At 47.9% G+C, this 26646-nt stretch overlaps 1 protein-coding gene across 5 annotated transcripts in view; it reads left to right on the top strand.

The window, feature by feature from the left end:
- YTHDC2 (YTH N6-methyladenosine RNA binding protein C2) overlaps positions 1 to 26646 on the top strand; it is a 1035502-nt gene that overhangs the window by 298744 nt on the left and 710112 nt on the right. For all 5 annotated transcript variants that reach the window (XM_078675531.1, XM_078675532.1, XM_078675530.1 and 2 more), the window contains one exon: positions 17361 to 17463. In XM_078675531.1, coding sequence (XP_078531657.1) covers positions 17361 to 17463 — 103 coding nt within the window. The remainder of the gene's footprint in view (positions 1 to 17360; positions 17464 to 26646) is intronic.

Raw genomic sequence — 26646 nt, 5'->3', positions numbered from 1 at the left:
GAGCGGAGCAGTGCTGCAGAGTCGGCTGACTTTTGGGAGAGAGTGAATATTCGTTGAGTATTGTTGGTGTGCGACACAGTGGTAAAGCGATACTGCTCGACGATGTCGGCTCAGGGGCGCATATACAGATTATATAATGTTTGGTTGAGGGAGGAGCCCTAGGGCACCCCCTGCTGCAGTGGAAAGGTCTTTGAGGCAAAAGGTTTTTGCGGCTCTGCAAAAAAGACTGCAACCACTGTAGAACCTTACTGCTAATTCCGAAGTTTAGCAACCGTTCTAACAGGAGTCTATGAGACACAGTATCAAATGCTGCCATGAGGTCCAGCAAGAGCAAAGCAATCATATCTCCTCTGTCCCTAGCTTGGCCGATAGATTCGGAAGAAAATAAAAGGGCTGATTCTGTTCTGTATGGAGGGCGAAAGACTGATTGGGTCTTATGCAGAAGGTCACTTGCTTAAGTGAAAGAAGACAGTTGATGGTTTACATATTTTTCTACTACCTTTGAGGTGAAAGGAAGCAAGGAAATAGGCTCAAAGTTCTTGAAAAATTTGCTCTCTTGCTCTCTTGCTTTAGCTCTCTTACTAGATGTGGACCCTATGCACAACAGAGAGTATGATTACTCGTCGCTATAAGATGCCCTGTGACGCCCTCGCCCATATAGGCTGATAGTCTGACAGTAAGGCGTCAACACCTCTTATAAATGGCGGTCCTAAGTACCGATTTGGCTAAGACCCAACCAATTTTTAAAACGTTAAAATGATATATAGTTTTTCTCTTTGCAAAATTTCAAATTATAATTTTGCACAGTAAAACTTAGCCGGGTCTCTTTTCAACACACAAATAAACGAAAAAACAAAAAAACGAAGATAATCTAAACTTGCAATACGACCTCCCGGGTCTACTTCCGGTTTATGCCCCTTTAACTTCCCGTTGTCTCACGGGCGACAGATAGCCTGGGACTTAACCCGTAAACCAATCCTGACTGACTGGGAGCAGGGACCGAACGCGGAATTAAGCCTAACGTGAGTAAAAGTATGCCAGGTGCTCTGACAAACGTGGCGAGAGAGGAACAAGTAACGGTCCGTTCCACTCGCTCGAGACAGCAAGTATGCTTATTCGATTATATCAGCTCCTTGCACTCAATGCATCGGTCTTTGGCTAAGTACTATGTCAACCACAATGGTGTCCCGTATTGTGCTTACGAACCATGGTGGTTATATTTTAGGTCACGCCTTAACAATGGTTCGGTTTGTGGGACCCGAACACACCAGCAATCTGGGTGTTCCCATGTAGGCTTCACTAATATGAATATTACGAGCTGACGATACGTCTTGTACTATCGGTTGTCAATTTGATGTTTTCCTTATAAGCTGCCTTTTGCCTAATCAGTTCCCGTTTTGACATGCGAATTACCAACAACTAAGTGGGTGCTCATAGGGCGACTAAATGCTGTATTTCAATAGACGAATATGCACATGAAAAATGAAAAAAGAAAAAAGATTCGTACCACAATGTTAATAATGACTACTTTGAAATGCTTAACCTAGGAAAAGAATCCAATTGATAATTTCCTTTTTAATATAACAATCTATGCGGTTTTTATGATTTTGTATGTGCTATATTATAGGATCTGTATGTTATGCTATGACACAAGATCTGGTTATAAACATTTTATATATAAAAAACTCTTTTATTAGAACCTAAAGAAGAACTTCTGCTCCTGGAGTATTGAACTCCCTGTACCTTGGATATTACAAAAATTGGGAACTATAATTATATATCCTATATATGTGAAATTAGGTATGATTACTCTATACTGTTTATTGCGCTGTCACTCTCTGGTCATGTCTTACCACAACATCCTGGTCTGGCATTCTTGGCTACTTTCCGGGTTGCATAAAGAACATTGAACATCGAGACATATCCTAAAAGCGCACTCTTTACTCTATTCCTTTTAAATCACTTAATTCATCTTTTTAGGATTTGCACTTTTCTTTGCACTTCCTGATTATCGCTTTGACTCACTATAATGTAAGTTATAATCAACAGACTTGAGGCACGACACACTGTCACTTCACGGTTTAGATAAGGCCTTTACGCTGAGATATTAAAAAAATATTTCAATAACTTTTCCACTCTAGGTGACTTTCTTTTTCTTCTTGGGGTCAACTGCTATTTCATCTCACATCTATATCAATCTATTCATTTTCCCCTACAGCCTTGAGAAAGCCCCGGCGCAACTCGCCAAGAGGGGGCGAAACACGTGTCGGCTGTCCATGTTCCACAAAAAATAATAAAGATGCTATTCTGCAACTAGAAATAGTCCTGTCCTCTGTAAACAGACTTGAAAGAACGGATATTATTCCTGATAAGAATCTTTGTGATCTTCTATGGAGTACACACTCATCACTTCTCAAACCTCAAAGTTCTTGAGCAGCGGCTTTTTGAACAGGGGCACTGTGGTGTGTTTCCAAGCCTGAGGTACCTGTCCACTCCTAAAGGAACAGTTAAACAGATCGCACAGCACAGTAGCAATGCACAAAACACTGCATTCCAGGATCGTGAGGGTGGCAGGGTAAGAGAGAGCCCCTGATTTTATAGATGCCTTTATCCGGGTAACTTCCTCAGTGGTGATGGACTTTAAATCGGAGAGCACTTCCCTTTCCACTATAGGCTCAAACCAAACTTTAAGGAAGGGGGCACTTCTGGTTGCATCAAGAAATGTAGCGTAAAAGGCAGCCACTTTAGCGAAGAAAAACTGTGCCAAGATGTTACACTTGCCTAAATATGGAGGAATTGCTGCTGAGACATGCTCAAGAGAGGAGAGGGACTTGACTATTGAGAAGAATTAGTGGGACGTATTCTGTGGTGTCTCTATTTTATCTGCATAGAAATAGCGTTGTGTGAGCCTAATGTGCTTGTGATAGTTTTTCAGGGCTTCACGATAATTAGTCATATTGTTAAGATCATAATTTTTACACCTGATGCGCTCTAGCCGTTTGCAACTTTTCTTTAAAATATATCATTCTTGACTGAACCATTCAGTCGTAATCTGATCTAATGGGTCCTTAATCCACTCTACTACCCGCAAATCAACCATATCTATGCTGCTCTCCAGAAGCGGGCAAATTCTTTCCAATGCTTTAGTAAAAGCAATAGAGGTTAATTTGGCCCATCTACTGGATTTATTTGGTTGATCCAGAATGGCAAGATGCACTGACGGCGAGTTAGCAAACGCATGGGTAGTGCAAAATGATCAGTCCATGTAAGTGGAATAGGAGGGTCAGTCACAATATTAGCAGAATTTGTGAAAATAGGGTCTAAGCTGTGGCCCAATCTGCAAGTCAGAGCACACACCATTTGTATCAGTTGAAGTGCCTCTAGTTCTGCTGCTAGTGTAGCAGCTGCCGGGCAGTCCGCATCTTCAACATGGAGATTTAAGTCTCCAATACTGGTGAAAAGTGTGTATCTGAAAGAAACAGGTTAGTATTAGATTCCTTACCTTAGAATATCCCCAGGCGTCAGTCTGGATCCGGAAACTTTTGCGTAGCAGTACCCCTGCGCGTCGGTAGGCGTCGTCTGCAGGCGTCCCCTGCGGCTCCGCGTCGTCGGCGTCGTGCGCCGTGATGACGTCGCTGGAGTATATAGACGCCGCCTCCGCACGCTGACGTCAGTTCTTCTTTTTTCCGCGCCAGTTAGCGCAGATCCGAAGAGCAGTACTCCGGTCTTTTGACCAAGTTTTTTGTTAACTGATTGATCTTTACGGTGCCGGTAGGATGCCCGGTTTCAAGAGTTGTGACGAGTGCGACCGCCTGATGTCGGTCACCGACCACCATCGACTCTGCCTCCGGTGTCTGGGCGCGGACCACGACGTGGAGTCCTGCGTCGACTGTCGGGCCTTGACTGGAAAAGCTAGGCGGGAGCGGTCCCGCAAGCTTCTCGAGCTCCGGTTGTCGGCCCCGCGTCGAGAGCGGTCCCGGTCCGGTCGGAGGTCGAGGGAGCGGTCGAGGGAACGGTCGCGGAGCCGCCATGGGCGCTCCGGGAGTCGCCACCATTCCTCCGGCTCGTCAGGTAAGCACAAGAAGTCGGGGCGTCGCCATCGCACCCCCGACTCCCCCCGACGCCCGCGTGCTGCGGCCGGGGGCTCGGGTGACCCCACCCCCGCGGTCCCGCATGGGTCGCCGACGCCGTCTACCCCACACCTGTCGGTCCCTGGGGAAGGCGCGTCGCGTGAGGAGATCGAGGCCTTCCTCATTGCTATGAGGGCGAGGTCTTCTCCGGCGGGGCCTTCGGCGCCTGCGGGCCCGTCGGTCCCGTCTGGGGGCCCGAGCGGTTCGGGTGCTCCTGCCCCGGCGCCGCCGGTGGCTCCGGCCCCGGCGCCGCTGGTTCCCTCTGGTTCGTCGCCGGCTGGTCTCCCGGCCTCTCCGGCGTCGGTTCCTGTGGGCCAACCCGTGGTACCGCCCCCGCGTGGTGCAGCGACTCCGCCGTCGGCTCCGGCCGGCGTCGGGTCCCCGGCACCGACGCCGCGCGGCGCCACCCCCCTTTCCTCCCCGACTCCGGACTCGGAGCCGGACCGGCGTCGGCCGACGCCGGACCCGACGCCGATGGGGCCCGTTGACCCCGATGTCTATATCGTCGACCCAGAATATGGGTATGACGAGGAGGAGTATGGAGAGGGTTGGGAGGGGTCTGAGGACCCTCTATTCCGTGCCTGCCAGTACGATGTGGACTGGGTAGGTGATCTGGGTGATGCCAGTGGCCTGGACGAGTCGCCCAACCCTGGGTTTGTCTCTCCGTCCCCTGTGGCGTCCGAGGCGGGTGCTGCCTATTCGGTGGTCCTGATGAGGGCTGCCAAGGCCTTACACCTTGAGCTCCCCGTCGCGAAGGTCAAACCGAATATTCTGACGGAAGTTTTTAAACCGCAGTCATGCCCCCAGGAGCCTCTGCTGCCGTTTAATGAGGCCCTGACGGATGTCCTTCTGGGCACCTGGTCCAGGCCCGCTTCTGGTGCGCCGGTTGACCGGAACGTTGCCAGGCGTCACCGTCCCTGCTCGGACGACCCTGCCTTCCTGTCCACCCATCCCTCCCCGGAGAGTCTGGTGATCCAGGCCTCCACTTCACAGTCCGCATTTCCGTCGGCTCCGCCCGACCGGGAATCAAAGAGGTACGACCAATTTGGAAAAAAAGTGTTTTCCTCTTTGAGCGCTGGACTGCGGTCTTGTAACACCGCGTGCCTCTTGGGCCGCTACACCCACTCCCTGTGGGATACGGTCGAGGAGTGTTTGCCGCAATGCCCCCAGGAAGTGCGGGACAAGCTCACCCGGGCCTTGGTTGAAGGCCGGGATGCGGCGCGGTACTCGATCCGTTGTGGTCTGGACACCACGGACTCACTGGGACGGGCCATGTCCACTACGGTGGCGATTCGTCGCCATGCCTGGCTGAGATCTGCCAACTTCTCACCAGACGTCCAAAATACACTTATGGACATGCCATTTGATGGCAGTCGCCTATTTGGTGACAAAGCGGACCACGCGCTGGAGCGCTTCAAGGACTCCAGGGTCACGGCCAAGTCCTTGGGTCTCTCGACCCAGCGCCAGCAGACGGGTTCGTTTCGGCCCTTTCGTGGCCAAGGGAGGGGAGGTCCCACACGTGCTGCCAGCCACGCGGCGCAGAGCGCTCCCCAGCGCGGTGGCGCCCGTGGTTTCCGCCGTGGTGGCGGTAGAGGCCAGCGTCGTGGTCAGTCCACGCCTCCCTCCGCTGCGGCATCCAAGCCTTCCTAGTCCGAGCTTTCGGGCTCACGTGACGCCAGTGGGTGGCAGGGTTCGCCATCACCACTCCCGCTGGCGCGCGTTAACATCGGACAGGTGGGTGCTGCAGCTTGTCCGAAGGGGCTATGCCCTCCCCTTCGAGTCCACTCCTCCAGCCATGCCACCGCAGAACCACCGTGTGTCGGGGGACCACTTGACACTTCTGCAGGAGGAAGTTACGGCCCTCTTGGCCAAGGGGGCCATCGAGCGCGTTCCTGGGCCAGAAGTAGGGTGTGGTTGCTACTCCCGCTACTTTCTGGTACCCAAGAAGGACAAGGGAGGCCTGCGTCCTATCTTGGATCTACGGAACGTCAACGGCTTCCTCCGGAAGGAGAAGTTCAAGATGTTGACTTTGGCTCAGGTCTTGGCTGCTCTAGACCCACAAGACTGGATGGTAGCGTTGGACTTGCAGGATGCGTACTTTCACATCCCCGTCCTGCCGGCCCACCGGCGTTACCTGCGGTTCACGGTAGGCCACGAGCACTTTCAGTTTATCGTGCTCCCATTCGGCCTTACCAGCGCCCCACGGGTGTTCACGAAAGTGATGGCGGTGGTCGCAGCTCATCTGCGCCGGTTAGGGGTTTCAGTCTTCCCCTACCTCGACGACTGGCTGTTGAAGGCGGGCTCGCCCCAGACAGTCGTCCACCACCTTCAGATGACGGCAGACCTCCTGCACGAGCTGGGGTTTTCCATCAATGTGCCGAAATCACACCTGTGTCCCTCTCAAAAGCTCCTTTTCATCGGAGCGGTTCTCGACTCGGCGCAGTTTCGGGTTTATCCTCCGGAACGGCGGGTCCGGGATATTCAGGCTCTGATTCCCATCTTTCAGCCGTTATCCCGGGTTTCGGTCAGGTTGACGCTGCGGCTTCTGGGGCTGATGGCCTCCTGCATCCTTCTGGTGCATCACGCCAGATGGCGGATGCGGGCTCTGCAGTGGGACCTGAAGTTTCAGTGGGCCCAGCATCAGGGCAACCTATCCGACCATGTCCTGATCTCGGAGGGCACTGCGAGACAGTTGCAGTGGTGGCTTACGGACCGCGATTGGGTCAGGGGCAGATCCCTCTCCCTTCCCCAACCGGAGCACGTGGTTGTGACGGACGCGTCCCTCCAAGGCTGGGGTGGCCACTTGGGAGAGGCGGAGATCAGAGGCCTCTGGTCTCCGGCGGAGTCCCGGCTCCATATCAACATGTTGGAGCTGCGGGCGATTCGCCTAGCACTGAAGGCATTCCTCCCCTTTGTCAACGGGAGTGTAGTGCAGGTGTTCACGGACAACACCACCGCCATGTGGTACTGCAACAAACAGGGCGGTGTGGGGTCGTGGACCCTTTGCCAAGAGGCTCTGCGCCTCTGGCAATGGCTGGAACGTCAGGGCGTGACTCTGACGGTTCAACACCTGGCAGGTTCTCTGAACGCCAGGGCGGACGAACTCAGCCGTCGGTGCTCGGTGGATCACGAATGGCGTCTGAACTCGGATGTGGCGAGAGGCCTCTTTCAGCAATGGGGAGAGCCTTGGTTAGATCTATTCGCCTCAGAAGAGAACGCGCAATGTCATCAGTTCTGCGCGTTGGAGTTTCCAAGACGGCACTCGCTCGGCGACGCCTTTCGGCGCGAGTGGAGTTGCGGTCTGTTGTACGCCTTTCCGCCTATACCACTTCTGCCCAGAGTGCTGAAGAAGATCAGGCGCGACCGGGCCCAAGTTATCCTTGTGGCTCCGGACTGGGCTCGAAGGTACTGGTATCCCGAGCTACTCAGCATGACAGTCGGTCCCTCGATCCGCCTGCCCCTTCAGGAGGACCTTCTGTCGCAGCAGCAGGGGACGGTCCTCCACCCGAACCTGTCCGGTCTCCACCTCCATGCGTGGAGATTGAGCGGCGACAGTTGAGGCCATTTGACTTGCCTCCTGAAGTCTGTGATGTCATTCTGGCAGCCAGGCGTCCCTCCACAAAGTCGGTATACGCCTGCCGGTGGAACAGATTTGTGGCATGGTGCACAGCGAAGGCTGTGGATCCCCTTTCTGCCCCTCTGTCTGAGGTTCTCCTCTTCCTCCTTTCCCTTGCCCAGCAGGGCTCTGCTCTGGGCACTATCAAGGGCTATCTTTCTGCCCTTTCCGCCTTCTTGAGGCTACCTGATCAGCCATCTTTGTTCAAGTCCCCTATTGTGTTGAGATTCTTGAAGGGCATCACGCACATGTATCCTCCAACTCCGTTCGTGATGCCTCAGTGGGACTTGAACCTGGTTTTGACTTTCCTGATGTGCGCTCCCTTTGAGCCCCTTCATTCCTGTCCTCTCCGTCTTCTCACCTTAAAGACGGCCTTCCTGGTAGCCATCACCTCTGCCAGGAGAGTGAGTGAGCTCCAGGCTCTTTCTATTCAACCTCCTTTCTTGTCTGTTCATCCTGATAAGGTGGTTCTTCGGACTAGACCTTCTTTCCTGCCCAAGGTAGTCTCTGCTTTTCACATTGGGCAGTCCATCACCTTGCCCTCTTTCTTCCCGCCTCCGCATCCTTCAAAGGATGAAGAGCGGCTCCATCGTCTGGACCCAAAACGTGCGCTTTCATTCTATATGGATCGCACACGCCAGTTCCGGGTGGATGACCAACTGTTTGTTGGCTACGTGGGTGAGAAGAAGGGAAGGGCGGTACAGAAACGGACCATCTCTCGGTGGGTCGTCCTGTGCATCAAAGCATGCTACTCTTTGGCTCGGAAGGAGCCTCCTGTTGGGCTGAGGGCCCATTCCACTCGGGCCACGGCGGCTACTACTGCCCTGGGCCGGGGAGTCCCTTTGCAGGACATTTGCCAGGCGGCCACGTGGGCCTCGCTGCACACCTTTGCGAGGCACTACTGCCTGGACAGTCAAGTCCGGAGGGATGGCTTCTTTGGCCGTTCGGTCCTCCAGGACTTTCTGGTGTAGGTTGTATTGGTTCGCAGACCCACCACCGGGGTTGGTATTGCTGGGGTATCTATTCTAAGGTAAGGAATCTAATACTAACCTGTTTCTTTCAGATGAACAAGTTACTTACCTTCGGTAACGATATATCTGTAAGAAACAGTAGTTAGTATTAGATTCCTTACCGCCCCGCCCATCCTCCCCGTTCTGCGAACTGATACCTAGGGTTAAGGACATCCCTTTCAGGGCCCTAGTTTCAAATGGCACCAGTGTTGGTTCTCACATGGCTCTGCGTGTTCTGGCGCGGAAAAGCTGTGTGCAAAGAACTGACGTCAGCGCGCGGAGGCGGCGTCTATATACTCCAGCGACGTCATCACGGCGCACGACGCCGACGACGCGGAGCCGCAGGGGACGCCTGCAGACGACGCCTACCGACGCGCAGGGGTACTGCTACGCAAAAGTTTCCGGATCCAGACTGACGCCTGGGGATATTCTAAGGTAAGGAATCTAATACTAACTACTGTTTCTTACAGATATATCGTTACCGAAGGTAAGTAACTTGTTCATCGAGCAATATGCTAGCTCACGAGACGCAGAAAGTTGAAGCTGGACTCGGTTGACAGTTTGTGTTCTCACAAGACAGTGCCAACACTTCATTCTTGCAGCATTAGGGTAATTTGAAGTAGACATCGGGTGGACAGAACACAGTGCAGTTGTGTTTTCAGAAGATGTTCCACACCAATAGGTTGATGAGGTAGGACTTAGTAAGAAAGCATTTTTATCTGTAATGAGTCCAAGGGTGATAGAGATGGGGTAGAATTGTGGTGGGGATCACGCAGATTTCAAATACTAACTATGTGTATGGAAAAGCCAGAAAGAGGTATTGAAGGGAATTCAGAAGATTGTCTGGCACCAGTGTCAATAAGGCGGGTAGTGCATTTACCATTTATCATACAATCAACCTAGAGAACTCCTTTCTGATCTACAGGAATCAGGTTATTCGAGGCACAGTTGGAACCTCTTTGGCTGTTCTAAATATGAAGATAAGAGTTCTTCCTTCTTTTCCTGCCAGAAACAAAGGTAGCAAGTCCATACAGCTTCTAAAGACATCTCCGTTGGATGGGCAATGCCTGAGTACCTTTCAAATACACCCTTAAGCTTATCTAGATAATCTGTTCACGATTTGTCCTTGTTCTTTTTCAGTTTGAAATTTTGGTCCAGTCCGTTTTTACCAAGCACACACCTGTAACTACATTCAACAACAATTTCATTGCTGTATGCAGGCCCTATTGTTTCCAGGGTCCTGCATTTTCCATGCAGACATTTAAACCAATCGTTCTCTCACTTCACTGACTACCAATACTCCAGCAATTGATTCAAACCAGCCCAGTTCAGTCTTTATACTTTAAACAAATATGTTGCTGTCCCTCGCAGAACTGGGCAGAGTTTTCTCTAATGTTGGAGAAACTGGTTCTTAGTGCTCATTAAGTTAAAAGGAGTCCAAGGGACGTGGATTGTGACTATACCCCAGGGAACAGAGTAGTATCTTAAGGGAAGAAGAGCATCAGGAATGGACAGGGTGGGCTTGTCTGCATCGCTGGAGGGAAGGGAAGCTACTGCCCTGTCTCTCTGTATATGGCTTCAAGCCAGACAGTCTGCAGTCCTTCTTAGACTTTCTCAGGTTATGGTGGGCTGCATTCAAAGGAATCTCTACTCCCAGCTGGAACTGAATGCACTCTTGGTCTAGACTGCTCCATAGTAATGGAATATGTTGTCCTGTCTGGTTATTCACATGCTTCTATCAAGTGCTCTGCTGTCAGTCGCTCACATCCCCGAGCTCACTTGCACTTTCCATCCTTGTGATCCTTCCTTTACCAGTCCCACCAATACTGCTCCTTTACAGGTGCATTCCCAGTCCCATCGGTTGTCATGGGGAAAATATTCAAAAAAATCCTCCTCCATGCGAGAATAAATAGGGAGGAAGCAGAGACATGGGAGCACAAGCCCTTACTCTGTCCATAAAGTGACTTATTTTGTATTCCAGCTTCTCTTGGGTCTGCTTCGTAGCTCGGACATGGGATTCTTTTTTGGATTTATTGCCCTCCACCGTAAAAAGCGTGGCCATGGTTTGGTCTCTGTTTGATTTCGTTATTTTTTTAACTTTTGCAAGTTCCCAAACCACTAGATCAAAGGTACTGTTTTCAAGAAAGGATTTCTTCCCATCCTCTTTAGCAAATGCCTCCCACTGTTTAAGAAATTTGCAAGTGGTTTTATTGTTCTGGTCAGGCATAACATAAGCAGGAGTCGATGGTGTTCAATTCATTTCGATTTTTCTTTCCCAGCACTGTTCCTTCATTTATGCATGATAAACAGCAGAGGGTCTGGCGGCCTTATGCCTGCCGCTCATCCTGTGGAGGGTGGTGAGGATGGAGACGGAAAGCTGGGTAAAGGCTCCCTCATTTTGTTCTGCAACTGATTTTGCAGAGGTGTAAAGTATCGACAATCACACCCAAAGCTCACTTTGGTTTTGGCTGACCTTCCGTTGTGTGCCCAAAGGGACTAGAAAAACAGGCAGAGCAAGGGGATCAGAGGGCCTCTTTCTCATACACATTAACAATTGAAGGGTCGGTGCTACTCGTGCCTATCGTCCCCACTTCTGCACTATTTTCTAGAGTCATCTTGCTCTAAACCATCGATGTGTACGCATGTAATCTGTTATTAGACTGTTTCTATTCCTACCTACCCAATCAATATAAATTACTATAATTGCCTTTCTAGCCGATATCTTCAGTGCACTTTAAGATAATACAGAGAATAAGACCACAAGCACAATGTGGCAAACACTGTTAGACTTCACTTAATTTTAGCTCAACATGCTTACACTCTCTGGTCGAATCACCTGGTTCAGGGCTGGGACATGCTCCTCCGAGTTTCCCAGGTGAAATCTCTCCCTTGCCTCTGGCGCCTGGGGTCATTGTGTGGCGTTTGGTACAGAACCTACCTACTCGTCCCCTGGAGACGTTTTCTAGTGCACAATGCACCATTTTCTCTAAACAAAAACACACAAAAAACACTGGAGATAGCGCACAGATGTCCAGGTCATGTTTAATGCAAAGATAGGCAGTAAGAATCAAAATAAGTAGAGGCAAACCTCCAAATCAATGGACCAGAGCTCCACCCCCAATCAGTGTAAATTCTAATACATTTTGGAGCTACATATATAGACATTTTTCCAATGCAAGTGAATTGGGACAGGAACATATGTCAGACAGGAGCATGCAAATAGGCACTAATGAGCAGATGCCGGGCTCTTCTTGTGGGAAGAATGTGAGAAGACCTTGTAACACTGATATAGGTTTCGCAAGTAGAAGTCTGCATCTAATACTTTCTGCTATCCTTGCTTCATTTTGGCAATTTCAGATCGAGGCTGTGCTTAATAGGACAGTACATAGAGCTAAAATGTGCAATATATATCGCGGGATAATATGTCCGTTTCTTTTAAATACATGCAAGGGTTTGGAGGGGTGTATGATCCTTTCTATTGGTGCATCCTAGTTCATTGAGGATGTATCTATGGACTTTTTGCCTTGAAGATTGGGGGACTCCTCACCCTTTCATATCATAAAGTGATTTAATAGATCAAGGCAAAAATGAGTAAAGTCATAATGAATCGGAAAATTGCATTTGGTGATGTTGGATTACTTCATTTATTAATTCTAAGAGGGATTTTTCCAAATCGGAGTCACTTATCTTCGAACAGATCAGCCTGTCCTGGCATGCAAGCCTGGGGCTTTTTCAAGGCTGATATACTGATGGAAACATGGGTGAAACATAGATAGAAATATAAATTAAGTAGGAAAATAAATAAATATAAGCCAAATAATTATGGTAAAGAAAGTGTGAGAGAAATGGATAAAACCAAAGTGATCAAAATAACATAGTATAAATTCCGTTCCATTTAGCCATCATAACTTAATATCATAATTATAGATGCAGTTGCCGGCACACCTTCTATGCCCCCTACACACTCTAGTCCTCTTACATCGGATTTAACTATTCAAGATATTGCTAATATCAATCTACTGGATGCCCCAGCTGAATCAGATCTTGCCTCTTCCTCTATGTCCACAACTGCTACTGAATTGGGAAGGATTTAACAGAATTTACTCACCTGTCCAAAAAGTCGACATTTTATCCACAATTACCGGCTGGTAATAGTATAGATGCTTTTTATTCAGCAGTACTGCATGACTTGGAACGGGAATACTGTAAATATTCGAAATATCAAAATTTCCTTTGGTAAAACATTACTATAGATGATGGACGAGCTATCAAAAAACTTGAGCAACGGGAAGATCTGGTCATAAAAGAGGCGGAAAAGGGAGGCAATGCGGGGATATTACATGTGGTTGACTATCTTCAGGAGGCCCAATGATAACTGGCGGATTTGTCCTGTTATCAACCTTTAGATCAAGATCCTACCATGACCATTCAAGGTATGATTAAAACACTCCCTGATGATTGGTATAGATGTGACTTACTCAATTACGATGAAAAAACCTATCTCCTTATCCAACATACAATAATGCCTACTTTTTACATACTCCCCAAAATTCATAAAGGAGTCATCCTACCACCAGGGAGACCAATAATAGCAGGAATTAATTCACCTTGCTCGAGTTTGGGAGAATATATTGATAAAAAATTACAACCACTCATGAAAGACATTCCGTCATATATACAGGATACAAAGGATATTCTTTTGAAATTACAAAATATATGTTGGGAACAAGATTTGTTTCTGGTAACCATCGAGATCATAAGCCTCCATACTTCCACAGAACATCAAGATGACCTATAAGCAATCAAAAGGACCTTATGAACTCGACCAGCTAATTTTCTTGAAGCCCATCAAATGCTCCTAGATATGTTGGAATTTTGCTTAAACCACAATGAATTTTGTTTTAATCAGAGGTTTTACAAACAAAAGCACGGAACTGTGATGGGTACAAAAATTGCACCACCGTACGCTTGTATTTTCATGAGCCACGTCGAAAAATACTGGCTCCGGGACTCAAGTGACTACACATATTGTTTACTGGGGACGTTTTATCGATGATATTCTCTGCATTTGGAAGGGATAAATGAACCTACTCTAACTATTTTTAGTACAACTTGACGTGAACCCGTGGCACATTAAGCCACTCATCATGTCTCTCAGAGATCAACTTTCTGGATCTGTCATTGTATGTCAAGAATGATTAACTTCATAGTAAGATCTTTCTGAAGGATACATCTCTAAACTCTATATTGAGAGCAGATAGCTGTCATCCACCAAAAGGTGAATTTTTGAGGATCAAAAGAAATTGCAGCGAGGAAACTGTAATCCTGGAAAAGGGACAAGAACATATTACATGCCTCAGCAATAGAGGATATCAACCACAACAACTAAAGTCCACAATGAATGCAATCTCCCTTATGAAGAGCTCAACCGCATCAGATCTAAACCATCAGCAACTCCTAATGTAGGAGGTGAAATACGTGTTATCACTGAATATCGTGATGGTCATCATAGGATACGAACTGCCTTCCAACGTCATTGGCATCTTCTCAAATGTCTGCCTGAAACCAGGATCCAAGACCATCCAGAAATGAGCTTTCGTTGAGCACCCAATCTCAAACAACTACTATGTAGATCTGAATTTATCAATAAGAGGAAAAAACAAGCACATTTCTTGACAGGCGGGCTCCCATACATGCCATAATTATAGTATATGCAAAATAAAAGAATTCAAATTTCACTCCAAAAAGGGCCACCAATTCAGATAACCGAATGGATTGACTGTAACAGTAAATTTCCCATTTAGATCATATCATGTCCCTATAACAGATCATACATTGGGAGTACTAATAGGCCACTACGCTTACGAATTCAAGAACATTATAGGAACATTAATAAGTTCAACGCTGGTTATCTCTTGACGGATCACTTCCATGACAAGCATCCTCACAAGACATCATTTACTTTTCTAGGTATTGAAATTGTGCACAGAAGCAGACGTGGAGGCAGCCGTGAACTTAAACTTCTCCGAAGGGAAACCAAATTGATTCTTAAATATAATACAGTTGCCAGTGTACCTAATAAGGACACTGAAATGCAATATTGGTTAGAGGAAGACTAGGAGACTTACAGAATAAATACCTGAATCATTTCTCCTTTATCTTCAGAAGAGAATTGCATTGATTGGTCATTCTTGTCTCCCAGTATCTGTATTCATGTTCTCCTACCATAGCAGGTCTTTTTATGTTTGTACTTTTTTGGTTTCTCTATTTAACATTATGAAAGTAATAATGCTATTCAACTGGTGTCTCAAAAATGTGTTCTTCCTCTTTTATCTAGATGATTTGTACCCCAATTTATCAAAATAATAATACAGACGGGTATTGGGTACATGTACTGCTTATTTTGCTGTATTCCCCCTGTCCTTGCTCTAGTTTTCATATATAAAATAGATGTATTACAGACAGTGACAATCACTATTCTAACTAACTTCTTATCGAACCCTACCAGTTGGCGCCTGCATAACGTTGCGTAGTTCTCTCAAACTTTATCAAACTTTTGTGTAACATCCACTGACAAACGACCCTTAGGATCCAAATTCAGCTTTTACTCGTCTTTTCCTTACTTTCTCTCTATATATTTTCCGTTACTACATCAATGGGTGATTTGCTTCCCCAAACATCTCCCTTCAGAGGAGATTATATAAGGGATGCAAGAACGAATTGTAAAAATGGATAATTGCACGATTTTAGGACTTACAGCCCATGTTCAGGACTTGTCTTTTTCCTGCTCTTTCCCTTGCCCTTCCCATTTATTAAGAATCTTTGATAACTGTCCTTCACAAACCAAATAGGAATGAGCACCTTCTTGATTTCACAGTTTGAAGAAATTTGGGAAGGGAATTAGGCATTTTGAGACATGAACGATTACTGTCAGACAAACTTTTTTTTTTTTTAAAGATGCCAATTATTTTTCTTTGAAATGTTTACTTTTTGAATACTTTCCTTGGCTACATCATCATTTCCTTGTTGACAATTTTCAATTACGTATGTATGTAAACCTGGTGCGGGTTGGAATGTTTGAACCCTTTCCATTTTCGTCTCTCTGATATTCCGCCTTCTTGCTATAGTTTACCCAGCAGTTCTAGCGTTGCCACTGTAAAAGGATATTTGTCTGCCTTCATGTGTGCACTGGCTCACCCATCTCTGTTCAAGTCACCATTTTCTTAAGGTTTGCTTTGTCTGTTTACCTCTTCTCCTTCTCCGCTTATTACTCCACTGTGGGAATTAAATTTGGTGTTAATCTCCCTAATGACATCCCCAGTTGAACAAATGAACAGTCACCCGATGTGTTTACTGACATTAAAGACTACCTTCCTGGCAGTGATTACTTTGGCTATATGGTCAGTGAACTATACTGTGTACTTTGCACCAACCCTTCTTTCTTGACGATGGTTGTGCTTACCTTCCACCTTTCATTATACAGAGAAAGTCTCCTTCTGTAAATTTGCACTTGTTGACAGTGTTGTACGGTGTATACTTTCTCAGTAAAAACTGTCTGTGTGCTGGACAGCATAAACATCAAAACTGTGCAAGACTGATTCTACAATCACCATCAGGATATATTGGCCTTAGTCCTGCTAGCTCACAGTGCACCATCTATACTCTGAACCAGGAAAGGTAACAGGTGTAATATGCACCCTCAGAACATAACCCTGACTCCCCAAGGAAATCATAGTAACAGATCTAGAACCTTTTTGTTTGGTAACTCATGCATACCCAAACAAAAACACAAGAAATACACATGACAATTCATTATTTATTGTGATTCTCGACTAAAATATGTGTGCTGCAATAATCAATAGAAGGAAACCTAATAGTTTGATCAGCAATACAAGAATGGTGAAGAATAGGAATAACTCAACCATTGTGCTTTTTACAGAGAATGTATGCAAGCATATAAATACTATTATATTTAGGTCCTACCTAGCACTACCTATCCTAGTGTACTTAGGGTGGGTGAATCTGCCAAATCCCTGTGGAGTGATCTTACTCCTCCATTACCTATGGGTAAGTGCCATTGGGATGCCCATCTTGGTGGAGAGCTGGGCATCATTGCTCACAAGAGGTAAAGAGGAATTAGCTGGGCTGGAATTCCGGCATGTGATGACCTCTCAGTGCCAACGAAATACATATATAATGTGAACACATGACAACAGTGAATGCTTACTAAATGAGCAACTCGCCAAGCCCTTTATTGCAGTATATCATTTTTTCCACATTGAAAGGTATTGCGGTCTTTACTTCTAGGACTCCGTTGTAACAGTTGGAATTCCATGGTCACATGCCCCATTGTATATAAATGTGAAGTCAAATTATCCTCCAGCCTTGTGAAAGGCAACCATTGACCATGGTGAGAGAATTATCAAGAATTCAAAACGGTCTTAATTCCATTTTGAGTTACTTATTATCATTTGGTAAAAAATGGAATCCCATTTGCTTAAGCCAAGAGTACAGCTGTGTAGTTAACATATATAAAATTATGTTGAACAGATTTATAGCACTGCATTTTTTCTGAAATTACTTAATTTAATTTTCGTCTTGTAGGGTGTCCCCGAAAACGCTTCTTACGTTTTGTACTAATGGAGTGCTGCTGCGCACACTGATGGCAGGCGACAGCACGCTGTCTACAGTGACGCATGTTATTGTGGTAAGAGCTGTATTGGTAGCAATTTCAAAGTTAATATTGTGAATGATTTAAAATGATGTAAATTCAGTTTTTTCCTGTTTTTTTGGCATTTAATAATTATGGGTAAATCATTTAGCTGAAAGCATGGACAGGAACGCTTCCATTCATATTACTAATACAATCATTATTCAGAATTGATGTTTTATTAGCGTGCCTATTCTGATGGCTATTTGTACCTGCCAATCCTCACCTGTTGAATACCCCCAGGCGCTTGGCTGCATCTGGAAACTTCTGTATTTCTTGTGCACCGGTAGGGGGTGCTGGTTCCATCTTGGAGCTGAAATCCATGCCTTGGTGATGTTACTCAAGCCATCTATCACCCTCACCTGTGCACCAACGCCCATTCACTTTTCATCCATACCCTTTGATGTTGCTCTGAAGCTGCTCTCCTCAATTTTCTTTATCTTTAGCCAATAGTGTTCTTCATCTCAAACTTTTAGCCTATGCAATGCATAAAGATGTTACTACCAACAATCTGGGTTTAAGCCTTATCGCACATATAGTGGACAAATTCCTATTTTGAATCTGCACAAGGACTGTTTATGGAGTTGTGGGGTAGAAGCATGATACAAGTTTGTGTGACATGTGCTGCCTCATGCACTACATAGATAGTGGAAGAGGCCAGATGTAAGTAGGGACTCAAGCAAGACACCTTCTCACCAGCGTTATTGCCATATGATGGAGGATAATTTATGCCCTGGCCTGGTCCACATATAAATTCTTGAGATGCTTGATGCTGCCATCAGTACCTTACTTTGGTAACTTTTTGACATGGATCTGGGGCTCTGCTCCAACTTCGTCGGTTTTCCAATGACTGCAAATAATTTTCAGACCATGTGCTAGTGAATATGTCTCCCCTTGAGATGGCAAGATTAAAGCCGTGCCATCATTGGAAGGCAAAAAAGGGGCCTACTCTTACGCATTGGCACAGGGAGTTTGCGAAGTGGGAAGAAAGTGAAGGGAACTGCAGACTATGCCTGGCCAGGTGCAATGGGAGTGAGCAATAAATGGAAATGGCTCGGGCGTGGGTGGCACTTGTGGAACTGGTTAAGCACCCAATTGAAGATGGGGAGGGAGTGCCCCGTGAGATGGAGGGCGCACCGGCTGATTGAAGCAGCTGACACTTGATGAGGGAAGGGCATGATGGGTCCGGAGAGGGCCTAGCAATGACTCTCCCCCAGTGTTCCCAGACCACCCTAGGTTTAGATCTGCGAGGCAGGGATTCTGATGGGCGATGCAAGTGTACTAGGCGACTGCTTGAGTATTCTAATGGCCAACGGCATGCCTGGGTGGGTGGATGGGTTGGGGGGACTTTGTTGGGGTGTTTGAAGACCGGGGGTGGGATGGATATTGGGAGTTTTCTACTTGAATCTGTATATCGGACTGTAACATGTGTGGAGGAGAGCCGAGCTGTACGCTGAATCGACTAGGGGGGGTGGGGGGAAGTGAGGGGCCAGTAGAATGCTCCTGCGGGATCCTTGATGGGAATCTTTGATTGCAGCCAGTTCTGGGAGGACCTCAGGAAGGCTAATGTCTGTAATTGCAATGCATATTGCCTTCTCAATTGCTTCTCTGTACTGCCCATGGGACTGTCCATATGGCTTCTTCCAAAAACCAATAAAAAATTGTTACAGAAAAAAAAGATTAAAGGTGTGCCATGACTTCAGGAAAAAGATTTCAGTCATGCATCTGCACAATGTTTGTCTTTGGCACCTGAGGTTCATTCCCAAATGAAAATCATGTGAGAAATGTGCCCCTAGGCAATCAAAAAGCAGGATGCAAAACTCGGCGTCACCAATCATAAAAAGAGGTCATGTTCGAAACAACAATCTCACTCCTGTTTCAAGTTGTGGGACCCTTCATGGCCAAAGGACTGGTCCAGATGAAAGTCCCATACTCACTGGAAGCCTACAGGTAAACCCAACTAAAAAAAGAGTACCATAACCTCAAGTAAACAAAGCAGTAGTTGACCCCCATACGCCACTTGAAATCATGCAAGATGTCACAAGGGTGTCACGCAAAGGGCTCCTCATTCACAGTGTCTCCTAAATCAGAACCTGTGTCACAATTGACCCTGGCTCAGCCTCAATTTTCTGGTCTGTTTTGGACCCGACAACAGATTGCGGCCCTCAAGGGGGCCATGTTGCAGATATTTCCAACGTTACCAGCTCCATCTGGTGCCCCTTTGAGCCTCACAGAGAAGCAGTGCCTCTCAGTATGACTTTGTTGGCTGGTCCTCCCTCATCACCTGTTACCTTTCAGGCCCGTACTTTCACTTATCTAAGCTTCTATTTCAGCACCAAGGTCCATGTTGTTCTCCTCTTGCCGGTGGGATATGGCAAGCAAGACTAATAGAATGCAGAAAAATATTTACTAATTGCTGGCTTGGATACCACTGATTGCAAAGGCTGCACTATCAGCACCAGCGTAGTGCTTAGGGGGTCGCAAGTGGATACAGGTGAAAAGATTGTGCGTGGACAGCTAGACAATCCTTATGGACATGGCCTTTGATGGATCTAGACTTTTTGGAGAAAAGGCTGATTTGTCATTTGAGTGATTTAGAGACCTGTACATCCCAGAACGATCCCTGTAATTATTGTTCCTTTGCCCATCGATTCCACCAGCAGTGCAAGAAATTTAGGGGTTAGTCTAAAGGCCCAGAAAACCGGCAGAGTAAGTCATCTCAGTCAGTGTAGGCAGGGGCATAGAATGCGATGGCGGTCGAAACCATTCACACCAGCAGAGGCAGTGTCAATCAATCAATCAATCAAGGGATTTGTAAAGCGCACTACTTACCCGCGAGGATCTCCAGGCGCTGGGGGGGAGGGGGGCAGCTTCAGCTAGTGGTCGAAAAGCCAGGTCTTGAGCAGTCTTCTGAAGGCCCGGAGGTCTGTGGTCTGTCGTAGGTGGAGTGGGAGGGGATTCCAGGACTTGGCGGCGCGGTGGGAGAAGGGTCTGCCCCCGGAAGTGGTTCTGTGAATGCCCGGGACGGCGGCCAGGGACAGGTCGGCGGAACGGAGTTTCCTGTTGGGTACGTGGAAGGCGAGTCTTTTGTTGAGATAGGCAGGGCCGGTCTTCTGGAGTGCTTTGTGTGCGTGGATCATGAGTTTGAATGTGATTCTTTTGTCGACGGGGAGCCAGTGCAGGTCTCTCAGGTGCGGGGTGATGTGGTCCCTGCGCGGGACGTCAAGGATCAGGCGTGCTGAGGCGTTCTGTATTCTTTGGAGTCTGTTGATGAGCTTGGATGGGGCTCCGGCGTAGAGGGCGTTTCCGTAGTCAAGTCGGCTGCTGACGAGAGCATGGGTGACGGTTTACCGTGTGTCCGTCGGGATCCATCTGTAGATCTTGCGGAGAATGTGGAGGGTGTGGAAGCAGGAGGAGGAGACTGCGTTGACTTGGTTGGTCATGCTGAGCTTGGAGTCGAGGATGACTCCTAGGCTGCATGCGTGGTTGGTTGGTGCTGGGGGGGGTTCCTAGTGATGCTGGCCACCAGGAGTCGTCCCACGCTGAGGGGTTGGGCCCGAGGATGATGATCTCCGTCTTGTCCGTATTCAGCTTGAGCCTGCTTTCCTCCATCCAATCGGCGACGGACTTCATGCCCTGGTGTAGGTTGGCTTTGACGGTGAGGGGGTCCTTGGTGAGTGTAGGAAGGTGGCTACCTGACTATGGTTACCCCAGATTTTTTGCCTGTGTTTAGCTGGTTTTTTGACTTAGTTGACCTGGTTCCCTGCTAATCAGGGCCCCAGGCCATCTGCTCTCTCTGTAAAATGGATTCCATGTACCCTAGGTACATACCACAATTGGAAATGGACTCCTTGTCAGCCCCTGTATAATGCACTCTAGGTGCCCAGGGCATAGGGGCCACCAAGGCCTACCAGGGGCTGCAGCATATCTTTTGCCACCCCTGGCTGGTTCTTAAATTGACACAACTGGCTGATCACTCAGCTGGGGTAAGGAGGTGTAATCACCCCTTACTTAGATATAGTATACCTATATCTAAACCTATATCTGGACACATATAAACCTGTGAGCCACTCCTATGGAAGGCCTCATCAATCCTGGAGGCAGAGTGCGTGGTTTAATGTGAGATGGAGCTCTAGCATGAGCTGAGCCTGTCTGCAGCTGTCGGGAACAACTCCCTAAGCTGTTTCAGGATAATGCCATACTATATACTCTTAAGTGCATTATAATCCTCGCGGTTATATAGCAACTCTGGTTTGGCTTTATCAAAACATGTCGTGTAAGGTGTCATACGATTTGGAATACTATCCCCTCGCCAGTTCTGGCGACGGGGATAGCATTCCACCCCTCTAGAGGGGTAAGACATGTTACTTTACTTTAATGCGGTTAATTTCTAAAAGGGCCTTAGATCCACAAAATGGATGCCTCTGCCACAGACAAGAGTCTGACCCCCTGAAGCTGACCGAAACTCAGCCAAATGGGGCCTGGACAAAGGGTTTCCTGTCGCAGGGGGGTGTTACCGCCCTCCAGACAGGAGATAGTGGATTGTAGCAGGGAGGTCTGAAAGAAACCAGTCACTGCCTGGGGCGCACAAGGCTGCCCCTTGCATAATCCGGCCAAACCGGTTCTGGGGCACTCCAGCCCTCGTGCCAGGGCGGCCTGGATCAAAGGAAGGGGGTGTATCCACCCACTTCCTGGGTCCCACCCATAGGAGGGGACCTAGCAGGTAATCCAGCCCCCAAAATTAGTATAAGACTGGGAGCAGTGCCAATGCACTTCAGATTATCCTGAAGAAACATAAGAAACGAATTCTGGACCCTTCGACATCCTACTCGACGTAGAAGCCTGAAGAATCTCCCTTGTGGTCAAGGAGTGACCACCCTGTGCAAACAGGCACCATCCAGCTATCGACATCTACTTTGTTGCAGTTCCCGCCGGAACTCGAGCGACAGAGATCGACGAGATCAAGCTTGCCTGCTTTCCAACAGCCCGATCCACAGTCCCTGCAGAGCTGAGACCCGTGGAGGCGACCGGAAGCGTGGGGCACGCCATCTTGAATTGACCACGAGACGCTGACCGTGCAGCCCACGAGTGACCCTCGAAGCTGTACACCGGGGTTTGAGAAGCCCCAACCCTGAGCCACTCTTGCACCGAAGCTCACCCCTCTACACTCATCGAGTGCTGCGTGGGGCCCTTCTGCTACTTTTGGCTCAACGCGTTGGCCCGGTCACTTGCCAGCCGGCTAGTGGCCCCTGTGCCGACGAAAACTTGAAATCGACCTGCGAATCTGGTTTCTCCAGATCTGCACCAGCTCCCCTGAAAAGGAGCCCCCACTCTGACCCTCCTGGTTCGAGTGAGAAGCAATCTCCCGGTTCCGCGTGGATTGCTTTTGCCAAGTGTTGTTTGCTCCAATCTTGAAGCCGACAGCGCCGACGGCGAGAGCCTGCGTGGGACAGATCGTGACCTGCTCCTGGACGTCGTAGATGCCCCAGAGCCCACGTGACAGCGGAGAGAAGCTCCTCGACAACGACCTGATTGCGCCCGACATTGCCTGGTTCCGTCCTGGTTCCACCCTGGTCACTGCTGAGTGACCCAGACTCTGTCCCCTCTGCTTTCAGGTACTTTTCGACTCGAGTCCACCCTTGGACTCCACCGGACACTTCTCTTTCACCCCGCCTGCAGCCCTTTCAGCTTCAAGCACCAAGAGCCTGCGTGACGAAACCCGACTCAACTTCGACCCTGTGCACCCACTTCCTGTGGGTGAGGTAACTTTGCTCCGCCGGTGTTCCCACACTGGTACACATCTCTAGGGTCTGTGTCTTAAGTTTTGTTCCTCTAGGTTCAGCGGAAGTGTCCTTAAACTTTAACTTTACAACTTTTACGCACCATTGGTTAACATTGGTGCATGCGTGCGCTTTCCGCACTGCTCCCGAATCCCGTGGGCCTCTCCCGACTTCAGCACTGCTTGTCCCGACTGCTCCCAGCGATTCCCTAGGCCCTAGGCCTAACCACTGCTCGATTGGTATCTCTTATACCACTTGTTTAGTATATGGTTTGAGTGGCCACCCGCCCTCATCCATAATTGTGCAACTTTGTATGTTTAAACTGTGCTTTTGATTTAACGCTTGTGCCCCTTTATTCATAAAGAATACTGGGGATTGTTTTTAGTAATAAACACATATATTTTTATAATATATACTTGTGTGGTGTCCTTTCATTTGATATTACAGGATTGTATGTGGTAAAACAGCTCGCTTAACACGACCTCTTAAGTTAAGCCTTTAGGCTGCTTAGTCCATGCTACCCCTAGGATAGCTTGTCTAACAAGGTTGACTTACAACCTGACACCATAAGGGATTGTTTGGTCTGATAATAGGTGGTTCCAGAATTGGAAACATCACCTATCAGGCCAACTTCTCACATTGGTGAGCAGCGGTGCGGATTTGAGCTTGCTGTTGTTTTACCATTGCAATCTTTTATCAAATTGAAAGATCACATCAAGTACCTCTAGGTACATATAAAATCAAAAGCTTAGCATACTTAAGTTCTACTGAACTTAGTAGTTGTAGATTAAAGGGATTAGCACACCCTGACTACAACTCACTAGCAAGGTACAGTAGGGAAACACTTAGTGTAGGTAGGTGCATCACTTACACCACACTAGAGTCATGTCTGACACAGGAAAAGCCTCAGGGTCTGCTCCTGTGACAGTTGACCTTACCAAGGCAACTTCCAGCTATGACAAACTAACCCGAAAGGACTTGTTTGCCTTGTGCATATCAAGAGGGTTAAAAAGGGGCAGAAGTCCCACCTGTCCTATCCTGATAGCCATTCTAGAGCAGGATGACTTAGAGAAGGGAAATGAACCTCCCTTAGAATCAGGAGAAGGAGTGAACCCCCCTGTAACTGATACCACTCCAGAGGAGGAAGAAGAAGAGGAAGAAGAGGAGGAGGAGGAGGACTCAGATGTAGAGGACCCAGAGAATCAGGATTAGAAGGGTAGCCAGGTCCTAGTTGCCAGGCTTAACCAGGCCAACTTAGACCTACTGGGGAATGGAGAGGGCCAGCACCTCCCCAGATCCCACCATGTCATTCTCCCAGGCAACAGAAGAGTGAGATCTCCCTCAGGGGACTCTCATATTTCTAGTGCCTCAAGAGAATCTCAGAGAGGCTGACTGCTTCTCAAAAGCTAGAGCATAGGGCCAGAATGAGGGCTGTCAAACTCCAAATAGAGAGGGAGGAGGTAGCCTTGGCTCAAGCTAGACTTGCCTTGGCAAGAGAGCAAAAATTGTGTGGCTTAGATGCCACTGGTGGCAGCAATATTCCTAAAGAGAAACCCAGGTCCTATGATAGTAGAAACCTGACAAAGATTGTGCCCCCCTACAAGGAAGGGGATGACATCCACAAGTGGATACCTGCTCTTGGGAGAGCCTGCATGGTACAGCAGGTTCCTGAGGAACAGTGGGCAGCAATCTTATGGTACTCCTTTTCAGAGAAAGGGAGAGATAAGCTCCTCACTGTTAGACATGAGGATGCAAACAATTACAAAGTCCTGAAGAGTGTCCTAATAGATGGGTTTGGCTTAACCACTGAACAGTACAGGTTGAAGTTCAGAGACACCCAGAAGACACAGACTCAGGACTGGACTGATTTTGTTGATTGTGCAACTAAGGCTCTGGAGGGTTGGCTACATGGCAGCAAAGTACATGACTTTACAGGATTGTATAATTTGATTATGAGGGAGCAGATCCTAAGTAATTGTCAGAACCAGCTCTTACACCAGCACCTGGTGGACTCTGATCTGACCTCTCCCCAAGAATTGGGAAAGAAGGCAGACAAGTGGGTCAGAACCAGGATTAGGCCTAAGAATCAGGACAGTAACCAGAAGAAGGAGTCTACCAAGCCTCAAGATAAGGGTGGGGATAAAAATAAAGAAAAGACTTCCCCAGGGCCCCAAAACTCCAAGAATGGGGGTGGGTCCCAAGACACTTCTTCAACAGAGAAAAAGCCCTATTGCCATGTCTGAAAGCAGGTTGGGCATTACAAAACAGACAACTGTTGTCCCAAGAATGGCAATAAAGAGAATATACCTCCAAAGCCAGCTCCAGCACCTCCTGTTACTGTCAGCAGTAATCCCCCAGGAAGTGGGAGCACACCCAGGAATCTGGGTGGGTTTACTTTTGGAGCCCAGGTGGACCCTGACCTATCCAGGTCCCCATCACCCAATGATCTTGTTTATGAGACTGGCATGGGGTTTGCCAACTTCTCTGATTGCCCAAATACTTTGAGCAAATATAGACAAGAACCCATCATCAATGGTTTGAAAGTTGAAGCTTTTAGAGACACAGGGGCTAGCATCACCATGGTGGCTGATGGTATAGTCCCCTCTAAACAACTTTTACCTGGTGCCACATACCAGGTGACAAACATTGATGGCATCAAAACCAATCATCCCATGGCAGTAGTAAGTCTCAGCTGGGGAGGTGTCATTGGCCCAAAGAGAGTGGCAGTGTCATCAAACTTGCCTGTAGACTGCCTACTTGGTAATGATTTGGAAATCTCAGCCTGGGCTGAGGTTGAACAGGAAACCCATTCTAGAATGGTAAATTCCAATGGAAAGGTTAGTGGGGCTGTGATGGCTACAGCCCCAATTCAAGATGTCCTTCCTGAAAAGGTTGGTAGGGCTGAGAAACTCTCTGCCCCATCTTTAGCAAAAGCTCTTCCTGAACAGAATAGCAAAGCTGTTATGATAACAGCAGAAACCCAAACTGAGTCTCCTCCTGAAAAGGTTGGTGGGGCTGTGATGGCCACAGCCCAAACTCAAACTGATATGTGTGTTGTGAAGCCTGAAATGATGGATAACTCCACACAAACTGAGAGCATGGAGGAGGAAGAGAAATCTCCCCCTCACCAGACTTTAGGACAGGATCAGCCTCCTCAGGGAACTGATCTTACCCCTGATGAAGGAACTGCCCCAGAGGTGGTTGGGCCTAGCCTGACAGAACCTCTGATGTCAGTGGACCCTTCTCAGGTGGGACCCAGTCTGGAGCAGGTAACCTGCCCCTCTCTCCCTTGCCTTAGCCAGCCCAGGGCTGCAGAGGACAAGAAGGACAGTGAGACCCAGAGGGCCCCCTGTCAAATAAAGCACCCCCATCAAAAGATTAGGTGCACCAAAACTAGTAG

This window comes from Lissotriton helveticus, chromosome 2_1 (genome assembly GCF_964261635.1).
Source record: "Lissotriton helveticus chromosome 2_1, aLisHel1.1, whole genome shotgun sequence".
Classification (NCBI taxonomy): Eukaryota; Metazoa; Chordata; class Amphibia; order Caudata; family Salamandridae; genus Lissotriton; species Lissotriton helveticus.
This window is presented reverse-complemented; position numbering and strand designations above follow the sequence as displayed.